Source organism: Salvelinus fontinalis, chromosome 36, assembly GCF_029448725.1.
Source record: "Salvelinus fontinalis isolate EN_2023a chromosome 36, ASM2944872v1, whole genome shotgun sequence".
Taxonomy (NCBI): Eukaryota; Metazoa; Chordata; class Actinopteri; order Salmoniformes; family Salmonidae; genus Salvelinus; species Salvelinus fontinalis.
In genome coordinates, this window is record NC_074700.1 from 34,389,048 (window position 1) to 34,415,863 (window position 26,816).

Sequence of the window (26,816 nt, forward strand, 5' to 3'; positions counted from 1 at the left end):
GTCCAGTGTGTTGGTGTGGTGTCCAGTGTGTTGGTGTGGTGTCCAGTGTGTTGGTGCGGTGTCCAGTGTGGTGTCCAGTGTGGTGTCCAGTGTGTTGGTGTGGTGTCCAGTGTGTTGGTGCGGTGTCCAGTGTGGTGTCCAGTGTGGTGTCCAGTGTGTTGGTGTGGTGTCCAGTGTGTTGGTGTGGTGTCCAGTGTGGTGTCCAGTGTGGTGTCCAGTGTGTTGGTGCGGTGTCCAGTGTGTCCAGTGTGGTGTCCAGTGTGGTGGTGTGGTGTCCAGTGTGTTGGTGTGGTGTCCAGTGTGTTGGTGCGGTGTCCAGTGTGGTGTCCAGTGTGGTGTCCAGTGTGTTGGTGTGGTGTCCAGTGTGTTGGTGCGGTGTCCAGTGTGGTGTCCAGTGTTGTGTCCAGTGTGTTGGTGTGGTGTCCAGTGTGTTGGTGTGGTGTCCAGTGTGTTGGTGCGGTGTCCAGTGTGGTGTCCAGTGTGTTGGTGTGGTGTCCAGTGTGTTGGTATGGTGTCCAGTGTGTTGGTGCGGTGTCCAGTGTGGTGGTGTGGTGTCCAGTGTGGTGTCCAGTGTGGTGTCCAGTGTGGTGTCCAGTGTGTTGGTGTGGTGTCCAGTGTGTTGGTGTGGTGTCCAGTGTGGTGTCCAGTGTGGTGTCCAGCGTGGTGTCCAGTGTGGTGTCCAGTGTGTTAGTGTGGTGTCCAGTGTGGTGGTGTGGTGTCCAGTGTGTTGGTGTGGTGTCCAGTGTGGTGTCCAGTGTGTTGCTGTGGTGTCCAGTGTGTTGGTGTGGTGTCCAGTGTGTTGTCCAGTGTGTTGGTGTGGTGTCCAGTGTGTTGGTGTGGTGTCCAGTGTGTTGTCCAGTGTGTTGGTGTGGTGTCCAGTGTGTTGGTGTGGTGTCCAGTGTGTTGTCCAGTGTGTTGGTGTGGTGTCCAGTGTGTTGGTGTGGTGTCCAGTGTGTTGTCCAGTGTGTTGGTGTGGTGTCCAGTGTGTTGGTGTGGTGTCCAGTGTGTTGTCCAGTGTGTTGGTGTGGTGTCCAGTGTGTTGGTGTGGTGTCCAGTGTGTTGGTGTGGTGTCCAGTGTGGTGGTGTGGTGTCCAGTGTGTCCAGTGTGGTGTCCAGTGTGTTGGTGTGGTGTCCACTGTGTTGGTGTGGTGTCCAGTGTGTTGGTGTGGTGTCCAGTGTGTTGGTGTGGTGTCCAGTGTGTTGGTGTGGTGTCCAGTGTGTTGGTGTGGTGTCCAGTGTGTCCAGTGTGGTGTCCAGTGTATCCAGTGTGGTGTCCAGTGTATCCAGTGTGGTGTCCAGTGTGTTGGTGTGGTGTCCAGTGTGTTGGTGTGGTGTCCAGTGTATCCAGTGTGGTGTCCAGTGTGTCCAGTGTGGTGTCCAGTGTGTCCGGTGTGGTGTCCAATGTGTTGGTGTGGTGTCCAGTGTGTTGGTGTGGTGTCCAGTGTGTTGGTGTGGTGTCCAGTGTGTTGGTGTGGTGTCCAGTGTGTCCAGTGTGGTGTCCAGTGTGGTGTCCAGTGTGTTGGTGTGGTGTCCAGTGTGTTGGTGTGGTGTCCAGTGTGTTGGTGTGGTGTCCAGTGTGTTGGTGTGGTGTCCAGTGTGTTGGAGTGGTGTCCAGTGTGTTGGTGTGGTGTCCAGTGTGTTGGTGTGGTGTCCAGTGTGTTGGTGTGGTGTCCAGTGTGTTGGTGTGGTGTCCAGTGTGTCCAGTGTGGTGTCCAGTGTGTTGGTGTGGTGTCCAGTGTGTTGGTGTGGTGTCCAGTGTGGTGTCCAGTGTGTTGGTGTGGTGTCCAGTGTGTTGGTGTGCTGTCCAGTGTGTTGGTGCGGTGTCCAGTGTGTTGGTGCGGTGTCCAGTGTGTTGGTGTGGTGTCCAGTGTGTTGGTGTGGTGTCCAGTGTGTTGGTGTGGTGTCCAGTGTGGTGTCCAGTGTGGTGTCCAGTGTGTTGGTGTGGTGTCCAGTGTGGTGTCCAGTGTGGTGTCCAGTGTGTTGGTGTGGTGTCCAGTGTGTTGGTGCGGTGTCCAGTGTGTTGGTGTGGTGTCCAGTGTGTTGGTGTGGTGTCCAGTGTGGTGTCCAGTGTGGTGTCCAGTGTGTTGGTATGGTGTCCAGTGTGTTGGTGCGGTGTCCAGTGTGTTGGTGCGGTCTCCAGTGTGTTGGTGTGGTGTCCAGTGTGTTGGTGCGGTGTCCAGTGTGGTGTCCAGTGTGTTGGTGTGGTGTCCAGTGTGTTGGTGCGGTGTCCAGTGTGGTGTCCAGTGTGGTGTCCAGTGTGTTGGTGTGGTGTCCAGTGTGTTGGTGCGGTGTCCAGTGTGGTGTCCAGTGTGGTGTCCAGTGTGTTGGTGTGGTGTCCAGTGTGTTGGTGTGGTGTCCAGTGTGTTGGTGCGGTGTCCAGTGTGTTGGTGTGGTGTCCAGTGTGTTGGTGTGGTGTCCAGTGTGGTGTCCAGTGTGTTGGTGTGGTGTCCAGTGTGTTGGTGTGCTGTCCAGTGTGTTGGTGCGGTGTCCAGTGTGTTGGTGCGGTGTCCAGTGTGTTGGTGTGGTGTCCAGTGTGTTGGTGTGGTGTCCAGTGTGTTGGTGTGGTGTCCAGTGTGGTGTCCAGTGTGGTGTCCAGTGTGTTGGTGTGGTGTCCAGTGTGTTGGTGTGGTGTCCAGTGTGTTGGTGCGGTGTCCAGTGTGTTGGTGTGGTGTCCAGTGTGGTGTCCAGTGTGGTGTCCAGTGTGGTGTCCAGTGTGGTGTCCAGTGTGTTGGTGTGCTGTCCAGTGTGTTGGTGCGGTGTCCAGTGTGTTGGTGCGGTGTCCAGTGTGTTGGTGTGGTGTCCAGTGTGTTGGTGTGGTGTCCAGTGTGTTGGTGTGGTGTCCAGTGTGTTGGTGTGGTGTCCAGTGTGTTGGTGTGGTGTCCAGTGTGGTGTCCAGTGTGGTGTCCAGTGTGTTGGTGTGGTGTCCAGTGTGGTGTCCAGTGTGGTGTCCAGTGTGTTGGTGTGGTGTCCAGTGTGTTGGTGCGGTGTCCAGTGTGTTGGTGTGGTGTCCAGTGTGTTGGTGTGGTGTCCAGTGTGTTGGTGTGGTGTCCAGTGTGTTGGTGTGGTGTCCAGTGTGTTGGTATGGTGTCCAGTGTGTTGGTGCGGTGTCCAGTGTGTTGGTGTGGTGTCCAGTGTGTTGGTGTGGTGTCCAGTGTGTTGGTGCGGTGTCCAGTGTGTTGGTGCGGTGTCCAGTGTGGTGTCCAGTGTGGTGTCCAGTATGTTGGTGTGGTGTCCAGTGTGTTGGTGCGGTGTCCAGTGTGGTGTCCAGTGTGGTGTCCAGTGTGTTGGTGTGGTGTCCAGTGTGTTGGTGTGGTGTCCAGTGTGTTGGTGCGGTGTCCAGTGTGGTGTCCAGTGTGGTGTCCAGTGTGTTGGTGTGGTGTCCAGTGTGTTGGTGTGGTGTCCAGTGTGTTGGTGCGGTGTCCAGTGTGTTGGTGTGGTGTCCAGTGTGGTGGTGTGGTGTCCAGTGTGGTGTCCAGTGTGGTGTCCAGTGTGGTGTCCAGTGTGTTGGTGTGGTGTCCAGTGTGTTGGTGTGGTGTCCAGTGTGTTGGTGTGGTGTCCAGTGTGTTGGTGTGGTGTCCAGTGTGGTGGTGTGGTGTCCAGTGTGGTGTCCAGTGTGGTGTCCAGTGTGGTGTCCAGTGTGTTGGTGTGGTGTCCAGTGTGTTAGTGTGGTGTCCAGTGATGTGGTGTGGTGTCCAGTGTGTTGGTGTGGTGTCCAGTGTGGTGTCCAGTGTGTTGCTGTGGTGTCCAGTGTGTTGGTGTGGTATCCAGTGTGTTGGTGTGGTGTCCAGTGTGTTGTCCAGTGTGTTGGTGTGGTGTCCAGAGTGTTGGTGTGGTGTCCAGTGTGTTGTCCAGTGTGTTGGTGTGGTGTCCAGTGTGTTGGTGTGGTGTCCGGTGTGGTGTCCAGTGTGTTGGTGTGGTGTCCAGTGTGTTGGTGTGGTGTCCAGTGTGTTGGTGTGGTGTCCAGTGTGTTGGTGTGTTGTCCAGTGTGTTGGTGTGGTGTCCAGTGTGTTGGTGTGGTGTCCAGTGTGTTGGTGTGGTGTCCAGTGTGTTGGTGTGGTGTCCAGTGTGGTGTCCAGTGTGGTGTCCAGTGTGTTGGTATGGTGTCCAGTGTGTTGGTGCGGTGTCCAGTGTGTCCAATGTGGTGTCCAGTGTGTCCAATGTGGTGTCCAGTGTGTTGGTGTGGTGTCCAGTGTGTTGGTGTGGTGTCCAGTGTGTTGGTGTGTTGTCCAGTGTGTTGGTGTGTTGTCCAGTGTGTTGGTGTGGTGTCCAGTGTGTTGGTGTGGTGTCCAGTGTGTTGGTGTGGTGTCCAGTGTGTCCAGTGTGGTGTCCAGTGTGTTGGTGTGGTGTCCAGTGTGTTGGTGTGGTGTCCAGTGTGTTGGTGTGGTGTCCAGTGTGTTGGTGTGGTGTCCAGTGTGTTGTCCAGTGTGGTGTCCAGTGTGTCCAGTGTGGTGTCCAGTGTGTCCAGTGTGGTGTCCAGTGTGTTGGTGTGGTGTCCAGTGTGTTGGTGTGGTGTCCAGTGTGTTGTCCAGTGTGGTGTCCAGTGTGTCCAGTGTGGTGTCCAGTGTGTCCAGTGTGGTGTCCAGTGTGTCCAGTGTGGTGTCCAGTGTGTTGGTGTGGTGTCCAGTGTGTTGGTGTGGTGTCCAGTGTGTTGGTGTGGTGTCCAGTGTGTTGGTGTGGTGTCCAGTGTGTTGGTGTGGTGTCCAGTGTGTTGGTGTGGTGTCCAGTGTGTCCAGTGTGGTGTCCAGTGTGTCCAGTGTGTTGGTGTGGTGTCCAGTGTGTTGGTGTGGTGTCCAGTGTGTTGGTGTGGTGTCCAGTGTGTTGGTGTGGTGTCCAGTGTGTCCAGTGTGGTGTCCAGTGTGTTGGTGTGGTGTCCAGTGTGTTGGTGTGGTGTCCAGTGTGTCCGGTGTGGTGTCCAGTGTGTCCAGTGTGGTGTCCAGTGTGTCCAGTGTGGTGTCCAGTGTGTTGGTGTGGTGTCCAGTGTGGTGTCCAGTGTGTTGGTGTGGTGTCCAGTGTGGTGGTGTGGTGTCCAGTGTGTTGGTGTGGTGTCCAGTGTGTTGGTGTGGTGTCCAGTGTGGTGGTGTGGTGTCCAGTGTGTTGGTGTGGTGTCCAGTGTGTCCAGTGTGGTGTCCGGTGTGTTGGTGTGATGTCCAGTGTGTTGGTGTGGTGTCCAGTGTGGTGGTGTCCAGTGTGTTGGTGTGGTGGCCAGTGTGGTGTCCAGTGTGTTGGTGTGGTGGCCAGTGTGGTGTCCAGTGTGTTGGTGTGGTGTCCAGTGTGTTGGTGTGGTGTCCAGTGTGTTGGTGTGGTGTCCAGTGTGTTGGAGTGGTGTCCAGTGTGTTGGTGTGGTGTCCAGTGTGTTGGTGTGGTGTCCAGTGTGTTGGTGTGGTGTCCAGTGTGTTGGTGTGGTGTCCAGTGTGTCCAGTGTGGTGTCCAGTGTGTTGGTGTGGTGTCCAGTGTGTTGGTGTGGTGTCCAGTGTGGTGTCCAGTGTGTTGGTGTGGTGTCCAGTGTGTTGGTGTGCTGTCCAGTGTGTTGGTGCGGTGTCCAGTGTGTTGGTGCGGTGTCCAGTGTGTTGGTGTGGTGTCCAGTGTGTTGGTGTGGTGTCCAGTGTGTTGGTGTGGTGTCCAGTGTGGTGTCCAGTGTGGTGTCCAGTGTGTTGGTGTGGTGTCCAGTGTGGTGTCCAGTGTGGTGTCCAGTGTGTTGGTGTGGTGTCCAGTGTGTTGGTGCGGTGTCCAGTGTGTTGGTGTGGTGTCCAGTGTGTTGGTGTGGTGTCCAGTGTGGTGTCCAGTGTGGTGTCCAGTGTGTTGGTATGGTGTCCAGTGTGTTGGTGCGGTGTCCAGTGTGTTGGTGCGGTCTCCAGTGTGTTGGTGTGGTGTCCAGTGTGTTGGTGCGGTGTCCAGTGTGGTGTCCAGTGTGTTGGTGTGGTGTCCAGTGTGTTGGTGCGGTGTCCAGTGTGGTGTCCAGTGTGGTGTCCAGTGTGTTGGTGTGGTGTCCAGTGTGTTGGTGCGGTGTCCAGTGTGGTGTCCAGTGTGGTGTCCAGTGTGTTGGTGTGGTGTCCAGTGTGTTGGTGTGGTGTCCAGTGTGTTGGTGCGGTGTCCAGTGTGTTGGTGTGGTGTCCAGTGTGTTGGTGTGGTGTCCAGTGTGGTGTCCAGTGTGTTGGTGTGGTGTCCAGTGTGTTGGTGTGCTGTCCAGTGTGTTGGTGCGGTGTCCAGTGTGTTGGTGCGGTGTCCAGTGTGTTGGTGTGGTGTCCAGTGTGTTGGTGTGGTGTCCAGTGTGTTGGTGTGGTGTCCAGTGTGGTGTCCAGTGTGGTGTCCAGTGTGTTGGTGTGGTGTCCAGTGTGTTGGTGTGGTGTCCAGTGTGTTGGTGCGGTGTCCAGTGTGTTGGTGTGGTGTCCAGTGTGGTGTCCAGTGTGGTGTCCAGTGTGGTGTCCAGTGTGGTGTCCAGTGTGTTGGTGTGCTGTCCAGTGTGTTGGTGCGGTGTCCAGTGTGTTGGTGCGGTGTCCAGTGTGTTGGTGTGGTGTCCAGTGTGTTGGTGTGGTGTCCAGTGTGTTGGTGTGGTGTCCAGTGTGGTGTCCAGTGTGGTGTCCAGTGTGTTGGTGTGGTGTCCAGTGTGGTGTCCAGTGTGGTGTCCAGTGTGTTGGTGTGGTGTCCAGTGTGGTGTCCAGTGTGGTGTCCAGTGTGTTGGTGTGGTGTCCAGTGTGTTGGTGCGGTGTCCAGTGTGTTGGTGTGGTGTCCAGTGTGTTGGTGTGGTGTCCAGTGTGTTGGTGTGGTGTCCAGTGTGTTGGTGTGGTGTCCAGTGTGTTGGTATGGTGTCCAGTGTGTTGGTGCGGTGTCCAGTGTGTTGGTGTGGTGTCCAGTGTGTTGGTGTGGTGTCCAGTGTGTTGGTGCGGTGTCCAGTGTGTTGGTGCGGTGTCCAGTGTGGTGTCCAGTGTGGTGTCCAGTATGTTGGTGTGGTGTCCAGTGTGTTGGTGCGGTGTCCAGTGTGGTGTCCAGTGTGGTGTCCAGTGTGTTGGTGTGGTGTCCAGTGTGTTGGTGCGGTGTCCAGTGTGGTGTCCAGTGTGGTGTCCAGTGTGTTGGTGTGGTGTCCAGTGTGTTGGTGTGGTGTCCAGTGTGTTGGTGCGGTGTCCAGTGTGTTGGTGTGGTGTCCAGTGTGGTGGTGTGGTGTCCAGTGTGGTGTCCAGTGTGGTGTCCAGTGTGGTGTCCAGTGTGTTGGTGTGGTGTCCAGTGTGTTGGTGTGGTGTCCAGTGTGTTGGTGTGGTGTCCAGTGTGTTGGTGTGGTGTCCAGTGTGGTGGTGTGGTGTCCAGTGTGGTGTCCAGTGTGGTGTCCAGTGTGGTGTCCAGTGTGTTGGTGTGGTGTCCAGTGTGTTAGTGTGGTGTCCAGTGATGTGGTGTGGTGTCCAGTGTGTTGGTGTGGTGTCCAGTGTGGTGTCCAGTGTGTTGCTGTGGTGTCCAGTGTGTTGGTGTGGTATCCAGTGTGTTGGTGTGGTGTCCAGTGTGTTGTCCAGTGTGTTGGTGTGGTGTCCAGAGTGTTGGTGTGGTGTCCAGTGTGTTGTCCAGTGTGTTGGTGTGGTGTCCAGTGTGTTGGTGTGGTGTCCGGTGTGGTGTCCAGTGTGTTGGTGTGGTGTCCAGTGTGTTGGTGTGGTGTCCAGTGTGTTGGTGTGGTGTCCAGTGTGTTGGTGTGTTGTCCAGTGTGTTGGTGTGGTGTCCAGTGTGTTGGTGTGGTGTCCAGTGTGTTGGTGTGGTGTCCAGTGTGTTGGTGTGGTGTCCAGTGTGGTGTCCAGTGTGGTGTCCAGTGTGTTGGTATGGTGTCCAGTGTGTTGGTGCGGTGTCCAGTGTGTCCAATGTGGTGTCCAGTGTGTCCAATGTGGTGTCCAGTGTGTTGGTGTGGTGTCCAGTGTGTTGGTGTGGTGTCCAGTGTGTTGGTGTGTTGTCCAGTGTGTTGGTGTGTTGTCCAGTGTGTTGGTGTGGTGTCCAGTGTGTTGGTGTGGTGTCCAGTGTGTTGGTGTGGTGTCCAGTGTGTCCAGTGTGGTGTCCAGTGTGTTGGTGTGGTGTCCAGTGTGTTGGTGTGGTGTCCAGTGTGTTGGTGTGGTGTCCAGTGTGTTGGTGTGGTGTCCAGTGTGTTGTCCAGTGTGGTGTCCAGTGTGTCCAGTGTGGTGTCCAGTGTGTCCAGTGTGGTGTCCAGTGTGTTGGTGTGGTGTCCAGTGTGTTGGTGTGGTGTCCAGTGTGTTGTCCAGTGTGGTGTCCAGTGTGTCCAGTGTGGTGTCCAGTGTGTCCAGTGTGGTGTCCAGTGTGTCCAGTGTGGTGTCCAGTGTGTTGGTGTGGTGTCCAGTGTGTTGGTGTGGTGTCCAGTGTGTTGGTGTGGTGTCCAGTGTGTTGGTGTGGTGTCCAGTGTGTTGGTGTGGTGTCCAGTGTGTTGGTGTGGTGTCCAGTGTGTCCAGTGTGGTGTCCAGTGTGTCCAGTGTGTTGGTGTGGTGTCCAGTGTGTTGGTGTGGTGTCCAGTGTGTTGGTGTGGTGTCCAGTGTGTTGGTGTGGTGTCCAGTGTGTCCAGTGTGGTGTCCAGTGTGTTGGTGTGGTGTCCAGTGTGTTGGTGTGGTGTCCAGTGTGTCCGGTGTGGTGTCCAGTGTGTCCAGTGTGGTGTCCAGTGTGTCCAGTGTGGTGTCCAGTGTGTTGGTGTGGTGTCCAGTGTGGTGTCCAGTGTGTTGGTGTGGTGTCCAGTGTGGTGGTGTGGTGTCCAGTGTGTTGGTGTGGTGTCCAGTGTGTTGGTGTGGTGTCCAGTGTGGTGGTGTGGTGTCCAGTGTGTTGGTGTGGTGTCCAGTGTGTCCAGTGTGGTGTCCGGTGTGTTGGTGTGATGTCCAGTGTGTTGGTGTGGTGTCCAGTGTGGTGGTGTCCAGTGTGTTGGTGTGGTGGCCAGTGTGGTGTCCAGTGTGTTGGTGTGGTGGCCAGTGTGGTGTCCAGTGTGTTGGTGTGGTGTCCAGTGTGTCCAGTGTGTTGGTGTGGTGTCCAGTGTGTTGGTGTGGTGTCCAGTGTGTTGGTGTGGTGTCCAGTGTGTTGGTGTGGTGTCCAGTGTGTTGGTGTGGTGTCCAGTGTGTTGGTGTGGTGTCCAGTGTGTTGGTATGGTGTCCAGTGTGTTGGTGTGGTGTCCAGTGTGTCCAATGTGGTGTCCAGTGTGTCCAATGTGGTGTCCAGTGTGTCCGGTGTGGTGTCCAGTGTGTTGGTGTGGTGTCCAGTGTGTTGGTGTGGTGTCCAGTGCGTTGGTGTGTTGTCCAGTGCGTTGGTGTGGTGTCCAGTGTGTTGGTGTGGTGTCCAGTGTGTTGGTGTGGTGTCCAGTGTGTTGGTGTGGTGTCCAGTGTGTCCAGTGTGGTGTCCAGTGTGTTGGTGTGGTGTCCAGTGTGTCCAGTGTGGTGTCCAGTGTGTTGGTGTGGTGTCCAGTGTGTTGGTGTGGTGTCCAGTGTGTCCAGTGTGGTGTCCAGTTTGTCCAGTGTGGTGTCCAGTGTGTCCAGTGTGGTGTCCAGTGTGTTGGTGTGCTGTCCAGTGTGTTGGTGTGCTGTCCAGTGTGTTGGTGTGGTGTCCAGTGTATTGGTGTGCTGTCCAGTGTGTTGGTGCGGTGTCCAGTGTGTTGGTGTGGTGTCCAGTGTGTTGGTGTGGTGTCCAGTGTGGTGTCCAGTGTGGTGTCCAGTGTGTTGGTGTGGTGTCCAGTGTGTTGGTGCGGTGTCCAGTGTGTTGGTGCGGTGTCCAGTGTGTTGGTGCGGTGTCCAGTGTGTTGGTGCGGTGTCCAGTGTGTTGGTGCGGTGTCCAGTGTGTTGGTGTGGTGTCCAGTGTGTTGGTGCGGTGTCCAGTGTGTTGGTGTGGTGTCCAGTGTGGTGTCCAGTGAGGTGTCCAGTGTGTTGGTGTGGTGTCCAGTGTGTTGGTGCGGTGTCTAGTGTGTTGGTGTGGTGTCCAGTGTGTTGGTGTGGTGTCCAGTGTGTTGGTGTGGTGTCCAGTGTGGTGTCCAGTGTGGTGTCCAGTGTGTTGGTATGGTGTCCAGTGTGTTGGTGCGGTGTCCAGTGTGTTGGTGTGGTGTCCAGTGTGTTGGTGTGGTATCCAGTGTGTTGGTGTGGTGTCCAGTGTGTTGGTGCGGTGTCCAGTGTGGTGTCCAGTGTGGTGTCCAGTGTGTTGGTGTGGTGTCCAGTGTGTTGGTGCGGTGTCCAGTGTGGTGTCCAGTGTGGTGTCCAGTGTGTTGGTGTGGTGTCCAGTGTGTTGGTGTGGTGTCCAGTGTGTTGGTGTGGTGTCCAGTGCGTTGGTGTGTTGTCCAGTGCGTTGGTGTGGTGTCCAGTGTGTTGGTGTGGTGTCCAGTGTGTTGGTGTGGTGTCCAGTGTGTTGGTGCGGTGTCCAGTGTGGTGTCCAGTGTGTTGGTGTGGTGTCCAGTGTGTTGGTGTGGTGTCCAGTGTGTTGGTGCGGTGTCCAGTGTGGTGGTGTGGTGTCCAGTGTGGTGTCCAGTGTGGTGTCCAGTGTGGTGTCCAGTGTGTTGGTGTGGTGTCCAGTGTGTTGGTGTGGTGTCCAGTGTGGTGTCCAGCGTGGTGTCCAGTGTGGTGTCCAGTGTGTTAGTGTGGTGTCCAGTGTGGTGGTGTGGTGTCCAGTGTGTTGGTGTGGTGTCCAGTGTGGTGTCCAGTGTGTTGCTGTGGTGTCCAGTGTGTTGGTGTGGTGTCCAGTGTGTTGTCCAGTGTGTTGGTGTGGTGTCCAGTGTGTTGGTGTGGTGTCCAGTGTGTTGTCCAGTGTGTTGGTGTGGTGTCCAGTGTGTTGGTGTGGTGTCCAGTGTGTTGTCCAGTGTGTTGGTGTGGTGTCCAGTGTGTTGGTGTGGTGTCCAGTGTGGTGTCCAGTGTGTTGGTGTGGTGTCCAGTGTGGTGGTGTGGTGTCCAGTGTGTCCAGTGTGGTGTCCAGTGTGTTGGTGTGGTGTCCACTGTGTTGGTGTGGTGTCCACTGTGTTGGTGTGGTGTCCACTGTGTTGGTGTGGTGTCCAGTGTGTTGGTGTGGTGTCCAGTGTGTTGGTGTGGTGTCCAGTGTGTTGGTGTGGTGTCCAGTGTGTCCAGTGTGGTGTCCAGTGTATCCAGTGTGGTGTCCAGTGTATCCAGTGTGGTGTCCAGTGTGTTGGTGTGGTGTCCAGTGTGTTGGTGTGGTGTCCAGTGTATCCAGTGTGGTGTCCAGTGTGTCCAGTGTGGTGTCCAGTGTGTCCGGTGTGGTGTCCAGTGTGTTGGTGTGGTGTCCAGTGTGTTGGTGTGGTGTCCAGTGTGTCCAGTGTGGTGTCCAGTGTGGTGTCCAGTGTGTTGGTGTGGTGTCCAGTGTGTTGGTGTGGTGTCCAGTGTGTTGGTGTGGTGTCCAGTGTGTTGGTGTGGTGTCCAGTGTGTTGGTGTGGTGTCCAGTGTGTTGGTGCGGTGTCCAGTGTGTTGGTGCGGTGTCCAGTGTGTTGGTGCGGTGTCCAGTGTGTTGGTGCGGTGTCCAGTGTGTTGGTGCGGTGTCCAGTGTGTCCGGTGTGGTGTCCAGTGTGTCCGGTGTGGTGTCCAGTGTGTCCGGTGTGGTGTCCAGTGTGTCCGGTGTGGTGTCCAGTGTGTCCGGTGTGGTGTCCAGTGTGTTGGTGTGGTGTCCAGTGTGTTGGTGTGGTGTCCAGTGTGTTGGTGTGGTGTCCAGTGTGTTGGTGTGGTGTCCAGTGTGTTGGTGTGGTGTCCAGTGTGTTGGTGTGGTGTCCAGTGTGTTGGTGTGGTGTCCAGTGTGTTGGTGTGGTGTCCAGTGTGTTGGTGTGGTGTCCAGTGTGTTGGTGTGGTGTCCAGTGTGTTGGTGTGGTGTCCAGTGTGTTGGTGTGGTGTCCAGTGTGTTGGTGTGGTGTCCAGTGTGTTGGTGTGGTGTCCAGTGTGTTGGTGTGGTGTCCAGTGTGTCCGGTGTGGTGTCCAGTGTGTCCGGTGTGGTGTCCAGTGTGTCCGGTGTGGTGTCCAGTGTGTCCGGTGTGGTGTCCAGTGTGTCCGGTGTGGTGTCCAGTGTGTTGGTGTGTTGTCCAGTGTGTTGGTGTGGTGTCCAGTGTGTTGGTGTGGTGTCCAGTGTGTTGGTGTGGTGTCCAGTGTGTTGGTGTGGTGTCCAGTGTGTTGGTGTGGTGTCCAGTGTGTTGGTGTGGTGTCCAGTGTGTTGGTGTGGTGTCCAGTGTGTTGGTGTGGTGTCCAGTGTGTTGGTGTGGTGTCCAGTGTGTTGGTGTGGTGTCCAGTGTGTTGGTGTGGTGTCCAGTGTGTTGGTGTGGTGTCCAGTGTGTTGGTGTGGTGTCCAGTGTGTTGGTGTGGTGTCCAGTGTGTTGGTGTGGTGTCCAGTGTGTTGGTGTGGTGTCCAGTGTGTTGGTGTGGTGTCCAGTGTGTTGGTGTGGTGTCCAGTGTGTCCAGTGTGGTGTCCAGTGTGTTGGTGTGGTGTCCAGTGTGTTGGTGTGGTGTCCAGTGTGTCCAGTGTGGTGTCCAGTGTGGTGGTGTGGTGTCCAGTGTGTTGGTGTGGTGTCCAGTGTGTCCAGTGTGTTGGTGTGGTGTCCAGTGTGTCCAGTGTGGTGGTGTGGTGTCCAGTGTGTTGGTGTGGTGTCCAGTGTGTCCAGTGTGGTGTCCAGTGTGTCCAGTGTGGTGTCCAGTGTGTTGGTGTGGTGTCCAGTGTGTTGGTGTGGTGTCCAGTGTGTCCAGTGTGGTGTCCAGTGTGTCCAGTGTGGTGTCCAGTGTGTTGGTGTGGTGTCCAGTGTGTTGGTGTGGTGTCCAATGTGTTGGTGTGGTGTCCAGTGTGTTGGTGTGGTGTCCAGTGTGTTGGTGTGGTGTCCAGTGTGTTGGTGTGGTGTCCAGTGTGTCCGGTGTGGTGTCCAGTGTGTCCAGTGTGGTGTCCAGTGTGTTGGTGTGGTGTCCAGTGTGTCCAGTGTGGTGTCCAGTGTGTTGGTGTGGTGTCCAGTGTGTTGGTGTGGTGTCCAGTGTGTTGGTGTGGTGTCCAGTGTGTTGGTGTGGTGTCCAGTGTGTTGGTGTGGTGTCCAGTGTGTTGGTGTGGTGTCCAGTGTGTTGGTGTGGTGTCCAGTGTGTTGGTGTGGTGTCCAGTGTGTTGGTGTGGTGTCCAGTGTGTTGGTGTGGTGTCCAGTGTGTTGGTGTGGTGTCCAGTGTGTTGGTGTGGTGTCCAGTGTGTTGGTGTGGTGTCCAGTGTGTTGGTGTGGTGTCCAGTGTGTTGGTGTGGTGTCCAGTGTGTTGGTGTGGTGTCCAGTGTGTCCAGTGTGGTGTCCAGTGTGTTGGTGTGGTGTCCAGTGTGTCCAGTGTGGTGTCCAGTGTGTTGGTGTGGTGTCCAGTGTGGTGTCCAGTGTGTTGGTGTGGTGTCCAGTGTATCCAGTGTGGTGTCCAGTGTGTCCAGTGTGGTGTCCAGTGTGTCCAGTGTGGTGTCCAGTGTGTTGGTGTGGTGTCCAGTGTGTTGGTGTGGTGTCCAGTGTGTTGGTGTGGTGTCCAGTATGTTGGTGTGGTGTCCAGTGTGTCCAGTGTGGTGTCCAGTGTGTTGGTGTGGTGTCCAGTGTGTTGGTGTGGTGTCCAGTGTGTTGGTGTGGTGTCCAGTGTGTTGGTGTGGTGTCCAGTGTGTCCGGTGTGTTGGTGTGGTGTCCAGTGTGTTGGTGTGGTGTCCAGTGTGTTGTCCAGTGTGTTGGTGTGGTGTCCAGTGTGTTGGTGTGGTGTCCAGTGTGTTGGTGTGGTGTCCAGTGTGGTGTCCAGTGTGTTGGTGTGTTGTCCAGTGTGTTGGTGTGTTGTCCAGTGTGTTGGTGTGGTGTCCAGTGTGTTGGTGTGGTGTCCAGTGTGTTGGTGTGGTGTCCAGTGTGTTGGTGTGGTGTCCAGTGTGTTGGTGTGGTGTCCAGTGTGTTGGTGTGGTGTCCAGTGTGTTGGTGTGGTGTCCAGTGTGTTGGTGTGGTGTCCAGTGTGTTGGTGTGGTGTCCAGTGTGTTGGTGTGGTGTCCAGTGTGTTGGTGTGGTGTCCAGTGTGTCCGGTGTGGTGTCCAGTGTGTCCGGTGTGGTGTCCAGTGTGTCCGGTGTGGTGTCCAGTGTGTCCGGTGTGGTGTCCAGTGTGTCCGGTGTGGTGTCCAGTGTGTCCGGTGTGGTGTCCAGTGTGTCCGGTGTGGTGTCCAGTGTGTTGGTGTGTTGTCCAGTGTGTTGGTGTGTTGTCCAGTGTGTTGGTGTGGTGTCCAGTGTGTTGGTGTGGTGTCCAGTGTGTTGGTGTGGTGTCCAGTGTGTTGGTGTGGTGTCCAGTGTGTTGGTGTGGTGTCCAGTGTGTTGGTGTGGTGTCCAGTGTGTTGGTGTGGTGTCCAGTGTGTTGGTGTGGTGTCCAGTGTGTTGGTGTGGTGTCCAGTGTGTTGGTGTGGTGTCCAGTGTGTTGGTGTGGTGTCCAGTGTGTTGGTGTGGTGTCCAGTGTGTTGGTGTGGTGTCCAGTGTGTTGGTGTGGTGTCCAGTGTGTTGGTGTGGTGTCCAGTGTGTTGGTGTGGTGTCCAGTGTGTCCAGTGTGGTGTCCAGTGTGTTGGTGTGGTGTCCAGTGTGTTGGTGTGGTGTCCAGTGTGTCCAGTGTGGTGTCCAGTGTGGTGGTGTGGTGTCCAGTGTGTTGGTGTGGTGTCCAGTGTGTTGGTGTGGTGTCCAGTGTGTCCAGTGTGGTGGTGTGGTGTCCAGTGTGTTGGTGTGGTGTCCAGTGTGTCCAGTGTGGTGTCCAGTGTGTCCAGTGTGGTGTCCAGTGTGTTGGTGTGGTGTCCAGTGTGTTGGTGTGGTGTCCAGTGTGTCCAGTGTGGTGTCCAGTGTGTCCAGTGTGGTGTCCAGTGTGTTGGTGTGGTGTCCAGTGTGTTGGTGTGGTGTCCAATGTGTTGGTGTGGTGTCCAGTGTGTTGGTGTGGTGTCCAGTGTGTTGGTGTGGTGTCCAGTGTGTTGGTGTGGTGTCCAGTGTGTCCGGTGTGGTGTCCAGTGTGTCCAGTGTGGTGTCCAGTGTGTTGGTGTGGTGTCCAGTGTGTCCAGTGTGGTGTCCAGTGTGTTGGTGTGGTGTCCAGTGTGTTGGTGTGGTGTCCAGTGTGTTGGTGTGGTGTCCAGTGTGTTGGTGTGGTGTCCAGTGTGTTGGTGTGGTGTCCAGTGTGTTGGTGTGGTGTCCAGTGTGTTGGTGTGGTGTCCAGTGTGTTGGTGTGGTGTCCAGTGTGTTGGTGTGGTGTCCAGTGTGTCCAGTGTGTTGGTGTGGTGTCCAGTGTGTTGGTGTGGTGTCCAGTGTGTTGGTGTGGTGTCCAGTGTGTTGGTGTGGTGTCCAGTGTGTTGGTGTGGTGTCCAGTGTGTTGGTGTGGTGTCCAGTGTGTTGGTGTGGTGTCCAGTGTGTTGGTGTGGTGTCCAGTGTGTCCAGTGTGGTGTCCAGTGTGTTGGTGTGGTGTCCAGTGTGGTGTCCAGTGTGTTGGTGTGGTGTCCAGTGTATCCAGTGTGGTGTCCAGTGTGTCCAGTGTGGTGTCCAGTGTGTCCAGTGTGGTGTCCAGTGTGTTGGTGTGGTGTCCAGTGTGTTGGTGTGGTGTCCAGTGTGTTGGTGTGGTGTCCAGTATGTTGGTGTGGTGTCCAGTGTGTCCAGTGTGGTGTCCAGTGTGTTGGTGTGGTGTCCAGTGTGTTGGTGTGGTGTCCAGTGTGTTGGTGTGGTGTCCAGTGTGTTGGTGTGGTGTCCAGTGTGTCCGGTGTGTTGGTGTGGTGTCCAGTGTGTTGGTGTGGTGTCCAGTGTGTTGTCCAGTGTGTTGGTGTGGTGTCCAGTGTGTTGGTGTGGTGTCCAGTGTGTTGGTGTGGTGTCCAGTGTGGTGTCCAGTGTGTTGGTGTGTTGTCCAGTGTGTTGGTGTGTTGTCCAGTGTGTTGGTGTGGTGTCCAGTGTGTTGGTGTGGTGTCCAGTGTGTTGGTGTGGTGTCCAGTGTGTTGGTGTGGTGTCCAGTGTGTTGGTGTGGTGTCCAGTGTGTCCGGTGTGGTGTCCAGTGTGTCCGGTGTGGTGTCCAGTGTGTCCGGTGTGGTGTCCAGTGTGTTGGTGTGGTGTCCAGTGTGTTGGTGTGGTGTCCAGTGTGTTGGTGTGGTGTCCAGTGTGTTGGTGTGGTGTCCAGTGTGTTGGTGTGGTGTCCAGTGTGTTGGTGTGGTGTCCAGTGTGTTGGTGTGGTGTCCAGTGTGTTGGTGTGGTGTCCAGTGTGTCCAGTGTGGTGTCCAGTGTGTCCAGTGTGGTGTCCAGTGTGTCCAGTGTGGTGTCCAATGTGTCCAGTGTGGTGTCCAATGTGTCCAGTGTGGTGTCCAGTTTGTCCGTGTGGTGTCCAGTGTGTTGGTGTGGTGTCCAGTGTGTTGGTGTGGTGTCCAGTGTGTTGGTGTGGTGTCCAGTGTGTTGGTGTGGTGTCCAGTGTGTTGGTGTGGTGTCCAGTATGTTGGTGTGGTGTCCAGTGTGTTGGTGTGGTGTCCAGTGTGTTGGTGTGGTGTCCAGTGTGTTGGTGTGGTGTCCAGTGTGTCCAGTGTGGTGTCCAGTGTGTTGGTGTGGTGTCCAGTGTGTTGGTGTGGTGTCCAGTGTGTCCAGTGTGGTGTCCAGTGTGGTGGTGTGGTGTCCAGTGTGTTGGTGTGGTGTCCAGTGTGTTGGTGTGGTGTCCAGTGTGTCCAGTGTGTTGGTGTGGTGTCCAGTGTGGTGGTGTGGTGTCCAGTGTGTTGGTGTGGTGTCCAGTGTGTCCAGTGTGGTGTCCAGTGTGTCCAGTGTGGTGTCCAGTGTGTTGGTGTGGTGTCCAGTGTGTTGGTGTGGTGTCCAGTGTGTTGGTGTGGTGTCCAGTGTGTTGTGTGGTGTCCGGTGTGTTGGTGTGGTGTCCAGTGTGTTGGTGTGGTGTCCAGTGTGTTGTGTGGTGTCCGGTGTGTTGGTGTGGTGTCCAGTGTGTTGGTGTGGTGTCCAGTGTGTTGTGTGGTGTCCGGTGTGTTGGTGTGGTGTCCAGTGTGGTGTCCAGTGTGTTGGTGTGGTGTCCAGTGTGTTCGTGTGGTGTCCAGTGTGGTGTCCAGTGTGTTGGTGTGGTGTCCAGTGTGTTGGTGTGGTGTCCAGTGTGTCCAGTGTGGTGTCCAGTGTGTTGGTGTGGTGTCCAGTGTGTCCAGTGTGGTGTCCGGTGTGTTGGTGTGGTGTCCAGTGTGGTGTCCAGTGTGTTGGTGTGGTGTCCAGTGTGGTGTCCAGTGTGTTGGTGTGGTGTCCAGTGTGGTGTCCAGTGTGTTGGTGTGGTGTCCAGTGTGGTGTCCAGTGTGTTGGTGTGGTGTCCAGTGTGTCCAGTGTGGTGTCCGGTGTGTTGGTGTGGTGTCCAGTGTGGTGTCCAGTGTGTTGGTGTGGTGTCCAGTGTGGTGTCCAGTGTGGTGGTGTGGTGTCCAGTGTGGTGTCCAGTGTGTTGGTGTGGTGTCCAGTGTGGTGGTGTGGTGTCCAGTGTGTTGGTGTGGTGTCCAGTGTGTTGGTGTGGTGTTCAGTGTGTTGGTGTGGTGTCCAGTGTGTTGGTGTGGTGTCCAGTGTGTTGGTGTGGTGTCCAGTGTGGTGTCCAGTGTGGTGTCCAGTGTGGTGGTGTGGTGTCCAGTGTGTTGGTGTGGTGTTCAGTGTGGTGGTGTGGTGTCCAGTGTGTTGGTGTGGTGTCCAGTGTGTTGGTGTGGTGTCCAGTGTATCTCTCTACCTGTCCAGTAGGTATTATGCTCTCCATCTTGACCATCCTGTCTCTCAGAGCTTTGATCTCTTCATCCTTCACAAACAATCACAATTAGAATCAGAATCAGAATCACAATCAGAATCAGAATCACAATTAGAATCAGAATCAGAATCACAATTAGAATCAGAATCACAATTAGAATCAGAATCACAATTAGAATCAGAATCACAATTAGAATCAGAATCAGAATCACAATTAGAATCAGAATCACAATTAGAATCACAATTAGAATCAGAATCAGAATCAGAATCTATGGTGTGGTGAATCTATTTACTGCTATGCAATAAATGTTACTAGGATTTATCTTGGTTTTGTACTACAATCATCCACATCAACAAGTGTGAGAGAGAGAGACAGAGACAGAGAGAGAGAGAGAGACACAGAGACTGGGAGAGATGAGAGGGAGACACACACACAGAGAGAGAGAATACTGTGAGACTTTAAAAGTCTATAAACGTAACACTCAGAACCAAAACAGCACAACAGCAAGCAGCTGACACTAATTGAGGAGTCCATAAAAAGAGAGACATACCTTCATATTATTCTGAATCTTTACTTCCTGTAGAACATCCGTCAGCCTATCGATATGAGCCTTCAGGTCGTACACACCCCCTGGCGCCGCCCCTCCCTCCTCCTCCACCTCCTCCCCCCTCCTATCCTCCCCTATCCCCACGGTGTCCCAGACATCCTGTGCTACGGCCCTCCAGCTGTCGGCCTCCGCGTTGTCTTTCTTAGAATACATACGGGTCAACTCCTTCATCTTCACAATGGACAGCGCCTCGATCTCCTGGCGAGAGTGACGGAAATCACCCAACGCAACCTATAGGGGGAGACACAGAGTCCAGGGTCAACATGTCCCTATTCAGCCCACATCATTACAGCTGGGAATCATTACAGCTGGGAATCATTACAGCTGGGAATCATTACAGCTGTGAATCATTTGGAAGAACCTTTGGAAGCCATTACAGCTGTGAATCATTACAGCCGTGAATCATTTGGAAGAACCTTTGGAAGCCATTACAGCTGTGAATCATTACAGCTGTGAATCATTTGGAAGAACCTTTGGAAGCCATTACAGCTGTGAATCATTACAGCCGTGAATCATTTGGAAGAACCTTTGGAAGCCATTACAGCCGTGATTCATTACAGCTGTGAATCATTTGGAAAAAACCATTGGAAGCCATTATAGCTGTGAATCATTACAGCTGTGAATCATTTGGAAAAAAACATTGGAAGCCATTATAGCTGTGAATCATTACAGCTGTGAATCATTACAGCTGTGAATCATTTGGAAGAACCATTGGAAGCCATTACAGCTGTGAATCATTTGGAAGAACCTTTGGAAGCCATTACAGCTGTGAATCATTACAGCTGTGAATCATTACAGCCGTGAATCATTTGGAAGAACCTTTGGAAGTCATTACAGCTGTGAATCATTACAGCTGTGAATCATTACAGTTGTGAATCATTACAGCTGTGAATCATTTGGAAGAACCATTGGAAGCCATTACAGCTTTGAATCATTTGGAAGAACCGCTGTGAATCATTACAGCTGTGAATCATTTGGAAGAACCTTTGGAAGCCATTACAGCTGTGAATCATTACAGCTGTGAATCATTTGGAAGAACCATTGGAAGCCATTACAGCTGTGAATCATTTAAATTGAGATTCAACTCTGGACAACTTTGATTCCACTGTTTATGTCTAAATTGCTCTAAAATGTTTTCAGCAGATGTAAATTAGGACTAAGACTAGACCACTCAGTAACTCAACACCTTATAGACTAGACCACTCAGTAACTCAACACCTTATAGACTAGACCACTCAGTAACTCAACACCTTTTAGACTAGACCACTCAGTAACTCAACACCTTATAGACTAGACCACTCAGTAACTCAACACCTTATAGACTAGACCACTCAGTAACTCAACACCTTATAGACTAGACCACTCAACACCTTATAGACTAGACCACTCAGTAACTCAAAACCTTATAGACTAGACCACTCAGTAACTCAACACCTTATAGACTAGACCACTCAGTAACTCAACACCTTATAGACTAGACCACTCAGGAACTCAACACCTTATAGACTAGACCACTCAGGAACTCAACACCTTATAGACTAGACCACTCAACACCTTATAGACTAGACCACTCAGTAACTCAACACCTTATAGACTAGACCACTCAGTAACTCAACACCTTATAGACTAGACCACTCAGTAACTCAACACCTTATAGACTAGACCACTCAGTAACTCAACACCTTATAGACTAGACCACTCAGTAACTCAACACCTTATAGACTAGACCACTCAGTAACTCAACACCTTATAGACTAGACCACTCAACACCTTATAGACTAGACCACTCAGTAACTCAACACCTTATAGACCACTCAGTAACTCAACACCTTATAGACTAGACCACTCAGTAACTCAACACCTTATAGACTAGACCACTCAACACCTTATAGACTAGACCACTCAGTAACTCAACACCTTATAGACCACTCAGTAACTCAACACCTTATAGACTAGACCACTCAGTAACTCAACACCTTATAGACTAGACCACTCAGTAACTCAACACCTTATAGACTAGACCACTCAGTAACTCAACACCTTATAGACTAGACTACTCAGTAACTCAACACCTTATAGACTAGACCACTCAGTAACTCAACACCTTATAGACTAGACCACTCAGTAACTCAACACCTTATAGACTAGACCACTCAGTAACTCAACACCTTATAGACTAGACCACTCAGTAACTCAACACCTTATAGACTAGACCACTCAACACCTTATAGACTAGACCACTCAGGAACTCAACACCTTATAGACTAGACCACTCAACACCTTATAGACTAGACCACTCAGTAACTCAACCCCTTATAGACTAGACCACTCAACATCTTATAGACTAGACCACTCAGGAACTCAACACCTTATAGACTAGACCACTCAGTAACTCAACACCTTATAGACTAGACCACTCAGTAACTCAACACCTTATAGACTAGACCACTCAGTAACTCAACACCTTATAGACTAGACCACTCAACACCTTATAGACTAGACCACTCAGTAACTCAACCCCTTATAGACTAGACCACTCAACATCTTATAGACTAGACCACTCAGGAACTCAACACCTTATAGACTAGACCACTCAGTAACTCAACACCTTATAGACTAGACCACTCAGTAACTCAACACCTTATAGACTAGACCACTCAGGAACTCAACACCTTATAGACTAGACCACTCAGTAACTCAACACCTTATAGACTAGACCACTCAACACCTTATAGACTAGACCACTCAGTAACTCAACACCTTATAGACTAGACCACTCAGAAACTCAACACCTTATAGACTAGACCACTCAGTAACTCAACACCTTATAGACTAGACCACTCAGTAACTCAACACCTTATAGACTAGACCACTCAGTAACTCAACACCTTATAGACTAGACCAATCAACACCTTATAGACTAGACCACTCAGGAACTCAACACCTTATAGACCACTCAGTAACTCAACACCTTATAGACTAGACCACTCAGTAACTCAACACCTTATAGACTAGACCACTCAGGAACTCAACACCTTATAGACCACTCAGTAACTCAACACCTTATAGACTAGACCACTCAGTAACTCAACACCTTATAGACTAGACCACTCAGGAACTCAACACCTTATAGACTAGACCACTCAGTAACTCAACACCTTATAGACTAGACCACTCAGTAACTCAACACCTTATAGACTAGACCACTCAGGAACTCAACACCTTATAGACCACTCAGGAACTCAAAACCTTTTAGACAGAGCCAGTGGGGTGTAGGGGTGTATTTGGGGTGGTAACCGTACCTCGTAGCAGATCTCTTTGACCGCCTGCATCCTCAGGTCTCTGATGGTAACCCGTTTGGGGTCTTTGCTGATTCGTCGACGCTGAGGGATCTGATAGACCCTGAGTGGTTCCCGACGTTTACCACTACTGGGCAGGCCACAACGCTTTACTATCGACTGGACCTACAGAATTACAACATATACATACACAGTACCAGTCAAAAGTTAGAACACACCTACTCATTCTAGGGTTTTTCTTTATTTTTATTACTATTTTCTACATTGTAGACTAATAGTTAATAGCACTTTAAGAAACTTTCAAAGTTCTTGACATTTTCCAGAGTGATTGACCTTCATGTCTTAAAGTAATGATGGACTGTTGTTTCTCTTTGCTTATTTGAGCTCTTCTTGTCATAATATGGACTTGGTCTTTTACCAAATAGGGCTATCTTCTGTATACCACCCCTACCTTGTCACATGACAACTGATTGGCTCAAACGTATTAAGGAAAGAAATTCCACAAATTAACTTTTAACAAGGCACACCTGTTAATTGAAATGCATTCCAGGTGACTACCTCATGAAGCTGGTTGAGAAAATGCCAAGAGTGTGTAAAGCAGTCATCAAGGCACAGGGTGGCTACTTTGAAGAATCTCAAAAAATATAACATGTTTTGATTTGTTTAACACTTTTTTGGTTACTATATGATTCCACATGTGTTGTTTCATAGTTTTGATGTCTTCACTATTATTCTACAATGTAGAAAATAGTAAAAATGCAGAGAAACCCTTGAATGAGTAGGTGTGTAAACGTTTGCCTGGTAGTGTAGTTATATAACTGTGTACCTTGTTAGCAGGTAGTTTCTCTCTGAGTGAAGAAATCAGTCTCCAGCTCTCTTCACAGGATCTCTTATCAGAGTCGTCTCCACTGTCTGAGTCTGTGTACTGAGGGGAAAGGGTTAATCCACATGTTTCACCAGTCTCTGTTGTTCCAGTAACAGGTCAGTCTCCTCCTCCTCCTCTCTCCGGTACTGACCCTAACCCTCAGTTTTACCAGTCTCTGTTGTTCCAGTAACAGGTCAGTCTCCTCCTCCTCCTCTCTCCGGTACTGACCCTAACCCTCAGTCTTACCAGTCTCTGTTGTTCCAGTAACAGGTCAGTCTCCTCCTCCTCTCTCCGGTACTGACCCTAACCCTCAGTCTTACCAGTCTCTGTTGTTCCAGTAACAGGTCAGTCTCCTCCTCCTCTCTCCGGTACTGACCCTAACCCTCAGTCTTACCAGTCTCTGTTGTTCCAGTAACAGGTCAGTCTCCTCCTCCTCCTCTCTCCTGTACTGACCCTAACCCTCAGTCTTACCAGTCTCTGTTGTTCCAGTAACAGGTCTGCTTCTTCCTTCTCCCGCCGGTACTGAATCTCCATGTCCTGCAGTCTGGGAGAGAGACCCCCGGGGACCAGTTGAGCTGATTGACGTTTTGCTATGGTTTTTAGTCATCCACAAAGCACGAGGGGAATATTGTATGGATGTAACAGAGCCCCCTCCCTCCTAGAAAGCTATGACCTTTGGCTTTCACCTGGAATTGTTTATTTATGTCTGAGAAAAAAAACTTTTCCCAACCCATTTGATCTAGTACACAATACAGGTATAAAACCTACATGATGGTAAACCATGAATGAACTTTTCATACTTTATAATTGGGTCATATATACAGGGCATTCGGAAAGCATTCAGACCCCTTGGACTTTCCCACATTTTGTTACCTTACAGCCTTATTCTAAAATTGAATAAATCGGTCTTTCCCCCTCATCAATCTACACACAATAATTCAGATCCTTTACTCAGTTACTTTGTTGAAGCATCTTTGGCAGTGATTACAGCCTTGAGTCTTCTTGGGTATGACGCTACAAGCTTGGCACACCTGTATTTGGGGAGTTTCTCCCATTCTTCTCTGCAGATCCTATCATGCTCTGTCAGGTTGGATGGGGAGCGTCGCTGCACAGATATTTTCAGGTCTCTCCAGAGATGTTTGATTGGGTTCAAGTCCGGGCTCAGACTTGTCCTCAAGTGTCACGGCCGTCGTAGGGAGGAGACCAAGGCGCAGCATACAGTCTCTTTAATATAAGAATGAACACTGAACCAAACTAACAAATCGAACCCGTGCTGAACAGGCAACTACACATAGACAAGAACCCACAAAACCAAAAGGGAAAATGGTTACCTAAATATGATCCCCAATCAGAGACAACGATAAACAGCTGCCTCTGATTGGGAACCATATCAGGCCACCATAGACATACAAAAACCCCTAGCCCTACAAAACCCAAGACATACAAAACCCCTAGACAATACAAAAACTAGCGTACCCATGTCACTTTCTGACCTTAGTTCCTTTGTTATAATGTCTTTATTTTAGTTGGTCAGGGCGTGAGTTGGGGTGGGCATTCTATGTTGTTTTTCTATGTTTTGTTCTGTTGTTATATTTCTATGTGTTTGGCCTAGTATGGTTCTCAATCAGAGGCAGGTGTCAGTCGTTGTCTCTGATTGGGAGCCATATTTAGGTAGCCTGTTGTCTATTGTGTTTTGGGGGTGGTTGTTTCCTGTGTCTGTACCATACGGGACTGTTTCGATTTTCGTTTGTATATTTCACTTTGTTATTTTGTATTTTTGTAGTGTTCAGTTTCTTATATTAAAATGGACACTTACCACGCTGCACATTGGTCTGATATCTCTTACTCCTCGTCAGAAGAAGAGGAAAGTCGCTACACCCTAAATATATAGAAAACTTTATTTACTAGATTTACTAAAGATAACTAAGGTCAGGGTGTGACACCACTCCTGTCTTTGTGCTTAGAGTCGTTGTCCTGTTGGAAGGTGAACCTTCACCCCAGTCTGAGGTCCTGAGTGCTCTGGAGCAGGTTTTCATCAAGGATCTCTCTCTGTACTTTGCTCCGTTCATCTTTCCCTTGATCCTGACTAGCAAAAATGTAAAAAAAAAAATGTTTTTGCTTTGTCATTATGGGGTATTGTGTGTAGATTGATGAGGGGAAAAAAAAACATTTAATCAATTTTAGAATAAGGCTGTAACAAAATGTGGAAAAAGGGAAGTCTCTCTCCCTCTCTGCTCCTTCTCCCACCTCCCTCCCTCCCTCCCTCCCTCCCTCCATCCATCTCCTGTATCTCTCCCCATCACTAGTTTGATATCTATCTCGTTTCTCTAGCAGTTCCCTCCCTCTCCCACCTCTCTCTCCTCCCTCCCACCCTCCCCCTCCTCCCTCCATCTCCTCCCTCCATCCATCTCTTGTTTCTCTCCCCATCACTAGTTTGATATCTATCACTTGTTTCTCTAGCAGTTCCCTCCCTCCCTCCCTCTCCCACCCCCCCTCTCCTCCCTCCCTCCCTCTCTCCCACCTCCCTCCATCCCTCTCCTCCCCCCTCCTCCCTCCCTCCCTCTCCCCCCTCCCTCCCTCCCTCCTCCCTCTCCCCCCCTCCTCCCTCCCTCCCTCCCTCTCCCCCGCTCCTCCCCCCCCCACTCCTCCCTCCCTCTCCCCCATCTCCAGTTTGATGTCTATCCCTTGTTTCTCTAGCAGTTCCCTCCCTCCCTCTCCTCCCTCCCTCTCCCACCCCCCCTCTCCTCCCTCCCTCCCTCTCTCCCACCTCCCTCCCTCTCCTCCCCCCCTCATCCCTCCCTTCCTCCTCCCTCCCTCTCCCCCCTCCCTCCCTCCCCCACCTCCCTCTCCTCCCCCCCACCTCTTCTCCATCTCCAGTTTGATGTCTATCCCTTGTTTCTCCAGTAGTTCCCTCCCTCCCCCCCTCTCTCCCTCTCCCACCTCCCTCTCTCCCTCTCCCTCTCCCACCTCCCTCCCTCCCTCCCTCTCCCACCTCCCCCCCACTCCTCCCTCCCTCCCTCTCCCCCACACCTCTTCTCCATCTCCAGTTTGATGTCTATCCCTTGTTTCTCCAGTAGTTCTCGCTGAGCGTAGGTCCAGTCCTCTGGCTCCCCCTGGAGGCCTGTGTTGGCAGTGCATCCGGTCTCCTGGTGGCTGGTACTGCTCCTCTCTCTCTGTTCTCTCTCCAGACGGGCCTGTTCTGGGTGGGTGAACCGGAACACATGGTTCTTCCCCATCACTATACGGTTACCTGAGGGGAGGGGAAGGAGAAAGAAGAGGAAGATGTGGAGGAGGAAGAGGAGGAGGGAAGAGGGTCAGACATGACTAAAAATGTACCATCTTGGATAGGAAGACTTTCATTCTAGGAACTGATCAAATATGATACAAACTTTTTAGATATACAGTGGGGAGAACAAGTATTTGATACACTGCCGATTTTGCAGGTTTTCCTACTTACAAAGCATGTAGAGGTCTGTAATCCAAAAATCATTGTATGATTTTTAAGTAATTAATTTGCATTTTATTGCATGACATAAGTATTTGATCACCTACCAACCAGTACGAATTCCAGCTCTCACAGACCTGTTAGTTTTTCTTTAAGAAGCCCTCCTGTTCTCCACTCATTACCTGTATTAACTGCACCTGTTTGACTCGTTACCTGTATAAAAGACACCTGTCCACACACTCAATCAAACAGACTCCAACCTCTCCACACTGGCCAAGACCAGAGAGCTGTGTAAGGACATCAGTGATAAAATTGTAGACCTGCACAAGGCTGGGATGGGCTACAGGACAATAGGCAAGCAGCTTGGTGAGAAGGCAACAACTGTTGGCGCAATTATTAGAAAATGGAAGAAGTTCAAGATGACGGTCAATCACCCTCGGTCTGGGGCTCCATGCAAAATCTCACCTAGTGGGGCATCAATGATCATGAGGAAGGTGAGGGATCAGCCCAGAACTACACGGCAGGACCTGGTCAATGACCTGAAGAGAGCTGGGACCACAGTCTCAAAGAATACCATTAGTAACACACTACGCCGTCATTAATTAAAATCCTGCAGCACACGCAAGGTCCCCCTGCTCAAGCCAGCGCATGTCCAGGCCCGTCTGAAGTTTGCCAATGACCATCTGGATAATCCAGAGGAGGAATGGGAGAAGGTCATGTGGTCTGATGAGACAAAAATAGAGCCTTTTGGTCTAAACTCCACTCGCCGTGTTTGGAGGAAGAAGAAGGATGAGTACAACCCCAAGAACACCATCCCAACCGTGAAGCATGGAGGTGGAAACATCATTCTTTGGGGATGCTTTTCTGCAAAGGGGACAGGACGACTGCACCGTATTGAGGGGAGGATGGATGGGGCCATGTATCGTGAGATCTTGGC

The 26,816-nt window shown here is 52.1% G+C and overlaps 1 protein-coding gene across 2 annotated transcripts in view; it reads right to left on the reverse strand.

Moving 5' to 3' along the window:
- si:ch73-375g18.1 (kinesin-like protein KIF1C) overlaps positions 1 to 26,816 on the reverse strand; it is an 89,351-nt gene that overhangs the window by 26,797 nt on the left and 35,738 nt on the right. For both annotated transcript variants that reach the window (XM_055901358.1, XM_055901359.1), the window contains 6 exons: positions 25,465 to 25,684; positions 22,906 to 22,978; positions 22,396 to 22,494; positions 21,573 to 21,734; positions 18,214 to 18,501; positions 17,649 to 17,714 (listed from right to left, as the gene is read on the reverse strand). In XM_055901358.1, the coding sequence (XP_055757333.1) occupies positions 17,649 to 17,714; positions 18,214 to 18,501; positions 21,573 to 21,734; positions 22,396 to 22,494; positions 22,906 to 22,978; positions 25,465 to 25,684 (908 nt within the window). The remainder of the gene's footprint in view (positions 1 to 17,648; positions 17,715 to 18,213; positions 18,502 to 21,572; positions 21,735 to 22,395; positions 22,495 to 22,905; positions 22,979 to 25,464; positions 25,685 to 26,816) is intronic.